General features: G+C 36.4%; 1 protein-coding gene across 1 annotated transcript; it reads left to right on the plus strand.

The window, feature by feature from the left end:
• Positions 1 to 784: 784 nt before the first annotated feature.
• LOC111785898 (vesicle transport protein SFT2B-like) lies at positions 785 to 7,548 on the plus strand (the record flags this gene model as incomplete). Its single annotated transcript, XM_023666261.1, has 4 exons — positions 785 to 1,149; positions 2,576 to 2,629; positions 7,110 to 7,183; positions 7,404 to 7,548. Coding segments are annotated over exons 1-4 (423 nt in total), but the record flags the coding sequence as incomplete, so codon positions are not given.
• Positions 7,549 to 9,266: the final 1,718 nt, after the last annotated feature.

Raw genomic sequence — 9,266 nt, forward strand, 5'->3', positions numbered from 1 at the left:
GTTTGAGCGGGACGTGAAACCACATGACTAAACTTAGTCGTTGGTTCACTTGTGAGGTCGCTCTCTTAGATTCATTGGGTGCTATAGTCCTATGTTAAGGGTCGCCAACTAACCTTACACAAATGATGTCATATGGTCCAAACAAATATGATGAAGTCGAGCCTAAACCTAAGATACTGGCCATTCACTGATGTGGCTATGCAAGCTTACTAAGTATGAGAATTGAAAAGTTGGTTATCTTGAGATGAGATTTGTAGTTTAGTAGGTATGCGACACTAGAACCTAGTGAATAGCTTCTAAACTCCGATAGGGTTTCTAACGTGTAAGAGAATCGGATGAAACTTCAAAGCTTTTTTGGAAGCTTAGATAGCTATATAATTAGGCCCGAACTTCCTAGGAATTGGACCAGTAGGTTGCTTACTGAGTAATTTATATTTACCCCATGCCTCATTTCTTTTCCCATGTTCACTGACTGTTGGTCGCAGTCGGAGAGCGTTTGAGAGCTGTGTGGTCATATAGGGGGTTGCTTACAAAATGTTTCTTTAGCTGATAATATACCGAGATGAAACAAAAGATTATAAAATTTCAACTAAGTTAGTTTACATCAACTTGGATATAGCTCAATTGATCAAAAGTTAAGAAGTTTAGGTACACCGTGATAAGAAGATAACATCTGTTAATAGTTAGAATATCCACCAACAATAAAAAAAAAAGAAAAAGAAAAAATTATAATAAAATTTCAAAGGTTAAAAAGGTAATTTTATTATCCCCCACGAGTCTAAATCTGTGAACAACCGCGGTGGACCTTGACGGCGACGGGGGAATGGGTTGCTGGTGACTTGGGAGATTGCTGGTGGCAATTTTTTGCTTCAATCAGCCGAAGTATCCATTCTGTACATGCCTTTGCTTTAGATCTCTCTGAATTTCCTCTGTTCTTCTCCGCTTTCCCTCCCTCTCGCCATAATTTGCAGCAGAATTTGAAGCGTCGGTGGCGGAGTCATGGAGAAGATGAATCAGGCGTTTGAGAAAATGAAAATGTTGGTAGGAGTTGAGGTGGACGACGAAGCTTCTACTGCTACCATTAATGACGATAACTCTTCCTGGTTTATGGACGATTTCAACCGCAATTGCACGCTATCCACCAAACAGGTTTTCTTCTTTTAGATTCTAATTTTGATTCTTCCATTGCTGAATTTAGCGCAGCAAAGTAGCGTTTTGATATTTTATTTGTATTATGTAAATACGCAGTATTGCAACTTTGATATACATTTTTCATTGCGGACTTTGATTTCTGAAAGATGATCTAACACAACGAAATGGGACTGTAAATGGGTTTCTATTGCCACAACTGAACGCCACGAAGAAGCAAAACCTTGTATATGTTAGATTAAAACTGAATACTCATCACGAAGAAGTAAAATTTCAGTGATGTTAAATTAAAAGTGACTGGCAAATAACAGCTATGTAATGCTCCTGGCATTGTTTAAGAGCTTTTATCCTCCATCTTAATTGCTGTCCTCTGGAAAAGGAAAGGGAGATTCTCTGGTTATAGATCAATAGAACATTCCTATGGAGTATTTGGCTCAAAAGAAAAAAGAGAACCTTAATAACAAAGGGAATCCGTTTGATAGTTTCCTTGAATTGTGACTGCTTTATCATGGTGCATATGTTACTCCCTTTAACAATTAATAATCTTTTGGTCAGTTGGATTTCCTTTTTTGGAATCACCATTGGGTAGGAGCTTGGCCTTTTCTCCTTTTGCAGTTTTTCATTCTTTCAATGAAAATTTGTTCCCTATAAAAACTTGAGGTCTCACAGATGAGGCATAACTATCTGTAATCAAGAAGAAAAAGAATGGAAAAGTGTTATCCATATACTTAATACTTATAAGTGTGTGGCCATACACCTTTAAAAACATATTTAATAGTTGAAATAGTAGTGCAATGGGAAAAGAAAATTCTGTGAAAACTCATTCTGCGACCAAGCAAATTCTAAAATACCTCCAACAAAAGAAAATCCACTGAACTAGAGGGCAGGGCAGCCAACTTTGAACCATCTTTGAGATTTATATGACTGTAGACAAGCGGGAAAGGCTCAATTAATGAGAGGGGGTTAATGGGTTGGGTTGGGTTGGGTTTTTGGTATTTTAGATCCAACCCAATTGTTTCAGTTGTATTTATTATATTTTGGAGGCTCCTTCATTTTGTGAGTGCCTTTGTCTTTTTGAATGACCTTCAAGTAACTTCACCATAATTTATTAATTCTTAAATGAAAGGCATACTTTCATAGAGAAAATGATGAAAGTATTCATTATCATGATGAAATATTTTGTTTTATTTTTTAATTTTCCTAAACAAACACAAAGATGTCCATGGCCATTCAATTATAAGTAAGAGCAAGCCCAATAAACCAGTCCTTTGGACTGATTGATCTACAATCTGACTTTTTCAGCATATGCCAATTAATGCTCTTTCCGATTATCTTTCTGAATCTAATGTTGTGTTTTTAATATTGTTCACCTTTTGGAAAATTTTTATCATACTAATTCATCCTTCTCCCTCTCTCAATTTAACAGCGATTATATGGTTTTGCCATTTGCTTTGTTTCTGGCTTAACGTGTACGTTGATGGTAAGTATCCCTGAAACTAATATTCATGATCTCACCTTTCTGGTTATNCTTCAAGTCTCACAGATGAAGCATGACTTTCTATAATCAAGAAGAAAAAGAATGGAAAACTGTTATCCATATACTTAACACTTTTAAGTGTGTGGCCATACACCTTTAAAAACATATTTAATTGTTGAAATAGTAGTGCAATGAGAAAAGAAAATTCTATGAAAACTCATTCTGAGACCAAACAAATTCTAAAATACCTCCAACAAATGAAAATCCAATGAACTAGAGGGCAGGGCGGCCAACTTTGAACCATTTTTGTGATTTTTATGACTGTAGACAAGCGGGAAAGGCTCAATTAATGAGAGGGGGTTAATGGGTTGGGTTGGGTTGGGTTTTTGGTATTTTAGATCCAACCCAATTGTTTCAGTTGTATTTATTATATTTTGGAGGCTCCTTCATTTTGTGAGTGCCTTTGTCTTTTTGAATGACCTTCAAGTAACTTCACCATAATTTATTAATTCTTAAATGAAAGGCATACTTTCATAGAGAAAATGATGAAAGTATTCATTATCATGATGAAATATTTTGTTTTATTTTTTAATTTTCCTAAACAAACACAAAGATGTCCATGGCCATTCAATTATAAGTAAGAGCAAGCCCAATAAACCAGTCCTTTGGACTGATTGATCTACAATCTGACTTTTTCAGCATATGCCAATTAATGCTCTTTCCGATTATCTTTCTGAATCTAATGTTGTGTTTTTAATATTGTTCACCTTTTGGAAAATTTTTATCATACTAATTCATCCTTCTCCCTCTCTCAATTTAACAGCGATTATATGGTTTTGCCATTTGCTTTGTTTCTGGCTTAACGTGTACGTTGATGGTAAGTATCCCTGAAACTAATATTCATGATCTCACCTTTCTGGTTATAAAGTCATTCTGAATTCAGACTATTCATTTACTCATACTATCTCTTAAGTGCAATGTTGACTTCGTAATAGAAAGTGATCTTTTCATTTGTAATGCAACTGAAAGTGTGTGTCCAAGACGATGTCATCTAGCGTCCAAGATGATGTCATCTAGCTTTTGCTAATTTGTTATAGTCTCCTAATTTTTTTTATCATTTCAGTAGAAATAAATGGAGGTCATGTATTTATATGACAACTCACTGATCCATGTTTCCTGCCATCCTTAAGGTTTTGATGAAGAGTGGTTATTGTTGGTTATGAATAAGTGTGAGCCAAAGAGAGCTACAAATGATTCCTCAATTGGCTTAATTAAAAAAGAAGTAATATTACAAAGGATTTTTTTGACAGAACTTCATTTCGAGGTTAAGGGAAACATTTATGGATTTCATCCACTCTTGGAGAACTCTTCAAAGTCATGGCTGCTTCTTTCATACATAACATCCAAGCTATAGTAATCACTTGATTTGACTACAAGATTTTTGCTTTCTTTCGACCTGTGGCTGAAAGGAATAGAAGAAATTGTTGAACTTTGACGGGGTTACCCCAATTTAAGCTGAACTTCATGAGAACAACATTCTATATTCTGTTTGAACCTGCTCTCTGCGTTTTAATGGGGAAGAAACCATTTGTCACTTATTCACTTTCTGCTTCATTGCCCTTTTGTGCTCAAGGGTTGGTCCTTTATTTTAGAAGAGTTTGGGCTCTTCATTTGCCTCCCCTAATAGGTTGATGATTGGCTGCTTGAGGCCTTGGTGGAGACTCATTTTGGGAAAAAGCAAAGGTTCTATGGAGCTGTGCCATTAAAGCCATTCTATGGTAGACTTGGAAGGACCAAAATCTTAGAATCTTTGAAGATTGGAGAAGTTTGAATATTCTTTTGTCCACAGTACACCACACTTGGATTCTTTGGTGGAGTTCAAGTCACAAAGATTTTTGGTGTGCCTTCGCCTCGATTATTAGAAATGGGAAGGCTTTTTTGTGTTAGCTCTTTTGCATTGGGAAGGGGTTCTCTCTACCGTTTGTCCTTAAGTTGTCATCCTTTTTTGTCGATATGAATATACATATTCTGTCTCGTATATATATATATATATATATATAATCTGTTTGAAGAATTGCAGTGGATAAAGATACTCCATGTTCTTATACTGTTAGACAAGATTTTTGTCTGAATGACCTTCTACTGTTGGACAAAATCTGCGATTATTTAGCAATTCAATGCAGATATATCATGTCATCTGCATGTATATTTTTCTGCAAAGAAGGTTCTAAACTCAGTCCACACAATTATAAATTCCTTGTATTGATATGCTCACACAATACATCTAAGTTAATGTAAAACATCCATCTCACTTCTATATTGATTTGCAAATATCCAAAACAACTTGCGAATACACATATTTATGGGCTGGACAGCAGCCTTTAAGGAGCAATAACAAGCCAAATGTTCAAATCCTAAGATCTTACTTCAACCATGGTAAAACAACATTTAACCAAGCCTAAAGAGCTTTAAGACCCAATAAACCTCACAAGACATACACCTGAGACTTCCTACATCAATTCTTTCCCTCCCAAAAAAACTTGCACTCAAGTTTATTAAAGAAAACTTTGAAATCTTGCTTCAAGAAACTTCTTCCAATAATTAAAGGCTGTCTCCTGACATTTTCAAAAAATTGTTCCAATGGCACTTCTTTTGATGATTAGAAGAAACTCCCACAGAATTTTTTTTCTCGAGTTCGTCAAAACACTAGCAAATCCTTGAAGTAGCATAGAGGACCTATAAATGGTATGTTCCAAATTCTTCTCTGTCTTCATCACATTTAGCTCACTATCGTCAATTGAAGAAGAGTTTAGGGCTTGGTTTGGTTGTCCAGCGAAGAATGAATCGTGAAATAGAATGTTAATAGGTCTAAATGGGGAAATTTCATCTGAATGGTGAGAAATTGATTTGGCTTTCTCCTACTCCTCATTCTTGTTCTGTTTGTATATTTTCTTGAAAGATTAAAGAACTATGCCCACTATGGTCTTGCTCTTCAACTTCAAAGAACAATTGAGCCAAATAAAATGGAGAATCATCAATCATTCATTTCTTCGTCAACTTCGTCTTCTTCATCAAGATGATTTTCAAATTTTAGGAAATTCTCCTCATTGCTGAAAAAACCAGAATCTTTATCCTCAATCCTTGAAAAGTTTCCTCTTCTTTGCTGGAACAATTTGAATCTAGAACCAAGAAACCTTCATTTCTGCATTATTTGAGTTTATCATGATATAAAAGGTTCCTAAATTTTTTTGTAAGGTTGGCTTTCTGTTGGAACATTTTTTCATTTTTATCTGCATGTCTTTGGTGTATATCTCCTTGATAGAAATCTTCTTTGCTCGAACATTCATAATCTTGATTGAATATTTGATGATAAATGAAGGGAAGAGAACATTTCATCATCAACCGAGGCATTTTTGGCCAGTTCTTGATGGGTTGTTTGCCATAATATCTCCAATTTTTTTGAAGTTGGTTCCACCAAACCAAAGCTCCAGTTTGAAGCTTGAAAGCCACCAATTTGACCTTCTTTTATTCGGGTGTGTTGGCATGTTCAAAGAAATTCTCCATGCTTTTTTACCCAATCTAAAAACTTCTCCACGTCCATCCTCTCAATAAAACTTGGTAGTTCAATGTTTATATGAAATTCTTATTTTTCTTGACCGATTGAACTATATTGATGTCTTCTTGGGAATCTTTCCTCATGTTCTTGGTTTTCTTGAACTGTTCTTGCATTATCCGTCATTCTTGCATCTTTGAGAACTTGTTGGTTTTTGTGAGATGAATCATTTGGCAAGATACTTGCCCTATTGCATGCTGCACGTCAAACATTCCTTTCTTGATTTCCTCTAATGAGCCTCCGATCCACTGCAAGTGTTGCTCAAAATCTTGGTGAGTACTCAAAGAAGCTTCCATCTCCATTGAATTGTGATCCAAATTTGAAAAAATCCCGGCCCTTGGATCGTGGTGCTCTTATACCAATCGATCTAAAACATCCAAGACATTTCTATATTGATTTGCAATTAGCTAAAACTTGTGAATACACATATTTTTTGGCTGGACAGCAGCCTTTACAAAGCAATAACCAGCCAAATGGTCAAACCCTAAGATCTAAACATTAACCACGGTAAAACAACATTTAACCTAGCCTGAAGAAATTAAAAAAAACCCGCCAAGAAACAGATACAATGACTCAAGAAACACACTCTAGATTTCCTACATCATAAGTCCTTCTAGGAGTTTGTTTTGTTTGAACATTTGATGTGTCTTCCATTATATCAATGAGGAGTTTGTTTCTTGTTAGGAAACAAAAAGAAAAAAAAGAAAAATGCTCACACAAATGTAGAGGTTAGGAAATCTATTCCTCGTCTAAGTTTCAGGTCAAGGAAAAGCATCTTTAAGTTTGATATATTCAACACTTACTTCCTTGAGTTCCAAAGTTTGATATATTCAAACACTAATTTGCATCTTGTTTATTTACATGCAACAGTCGATGCTTGTTTTCTTCAATCCAATCAAATTTGGAATAGCTTTCACATTGGGCAACATGCTATCGCTTGGAAGGTTTGTGTTTATATGTTCTACATTCTAATTAATGTTTATTGAGAGTTTTTTTTTTGTCTTTTGTGAGCTTTACTTGGCTTATGGCAGGTATCATATCTTCCATTTTCGTAACTAGTTTTTTCTCTTGATTGAAAGTTATTTCATATCTTAAAAAATGCTGTTCAATATTGCTGTGTTGAATCCTATTCGTCTGGTTAATATGCTTCGTTGGTCTGGTTAGATTTCACAGTTCCTGTTGTTTTGTAATTGGTTGGGTGGGTGGCGTTGCTAATAGGTTTTTACCGTTGGTTCATGTAATTGATGAGTATGGCACTCTCAGGAACGTTGGTGGAACTTTTATGCTTGAACTTTATATGCTTATTAGGGTAAGGGAAAGGGTTTAGTGAGAATTTGGACACGACATCTAGATCTTCTCCCAGTTTCTGGATGATTTGTTGCCAGTGTGGATCATTGTGTACTTCCTCTCAAATCATTGATACATCCAACAAGGTGAGGGTAGGTGAGTGGGCAATGTGTGCAACTACTGGTAATTGAGATAAAGCATCAACTGCTTTGTTTCTAAACCCGACTTGTACTCAATTATAAAACCATAACTCAATAGCTGAGGCTTAATCCTCCTCTGCTCCAATAGAACTTCATTGCATGCTGGTCTATTCAGACAATGAACTTCCTAGCTAGCAAATAAGAACGCCATCTTTGAATAGCAAAGGCTATGCATTAGCTCTCTTTCATAGACAATAGCCATTAGCAGACAAAATGTGTATATAAAAAATTGGTCATCTGTTCTATGATAGGAATTCTCCTAACCCCGTTCTAGAAGCGTCCGTCTCCATAATGAACACTTGATTAAAGTCGGGCAAAGCAAGATCTGACGATGTAATCATGGCTTTCTTCAAATTCTTGAATGTTTCAATTGCTTGATCATTCCATTTATAAGTCTTTCTTTCAACAATTGGGACGAAACAACTATCTTTCCATAATTTGCCACAAAATGTCTATAATACCCTATTAATCTTAGAAAGCCTCAAAATATTTTAAAACATAAAGGTTGAGGATGATGGGTGAGGCTTTTCTATGACACCTATTTCAGAGTCCACTCCCGACCTCGACCAGCTCCTTGTTTACCTGGAAAATATGGAAAATAAGGAACGAGTACAAAGACTCAATAAGTGGCCTACGTGTAGGCTCTTAATTGTGTCCTTGATATGCTAGGGTACCACACTCTTTCTTTTCTTGTTTTGGTTCTTGTTGTAAGTGCTTAGGCCCTTTGGTTCCGTTCTTGGCCTGTGGGTTCTTATCATGATCTATCCTGAGGATCTTGGTCCTTGGATTCTGAGGTCTCAACCTTGGTTTTGATCTAAGGGCCTTAGTATTGAGGTTCTAGGTTCTTGTCTTTCGAACTTGGATCTCGATTCATGTTCTAGTCCTTGATCGTTGTCTTGTTCTTGGTTACTTTCTAGGTTCTTGTTTTGTTCTTGGTTCGTTCTGCAAGACACTTCCCATAGGATTTACGGTACGAGTCATGAACCTGAGAACCTGTGTCCAAGGCTTCATACATTCCAAGCGACACATACTAAACCTACGTCCAACGCTTCATGCATTCCAAGTGGCATAGTCTGAATACCTATGCTCAAGGCTTCATACGTTCCAAGCAGCATAGTCCGAGTCATGAACATGCTGTACCGTTGGAGGTCTTGGGAGGTTCTTGATTCGTGGCTAATGTAATTTACTCTCTTCTTGTTCCATCGTGGCCCTAGATTACTTCCCATGAAAGACCATAAAGGTCATGTGATCGGTGCAAAACATGAACATAACATCGTGCAATCGTAAATAGGGTACTCATAACATGGTGCAGGGCATCTCATCTAGATGAGGGAACATGAGGCCGAACTTGACATCATGTTGAGAAAACGTGGTGCTGGGTATCCTATCTAGAAGAGGAAAACATGGGCCTCTAAAAGCATTACGTGGTGGGAGGTCATGGGTTACATTGGACATGATTACAGTATTACCTAGCATTCTTGAGTTTCTGTATCTGAGGACCTTGGTCCCTTATCCTTGAGTGGTACCTAGCATTCTTCTT

Source organism: Cucurbita pepo, unplaced genomic scaffold (genome assembly GCF_002806865.2).
Source record: "Cucurbita pepo subsp. pepo cultivar mu-cu-16 unplaced genomic scaffold, ASM280686v2 Cp4.1_scaffold000813, whole genome shotgun sequence".
NCBI classification, from domain to species: Eukaryota; Viridiplantae; Streptophyta; class Magnoliopsida; order Cucurbitales; family Cucurbitaceae; genus Cucurbita; species Cucurbita pepo.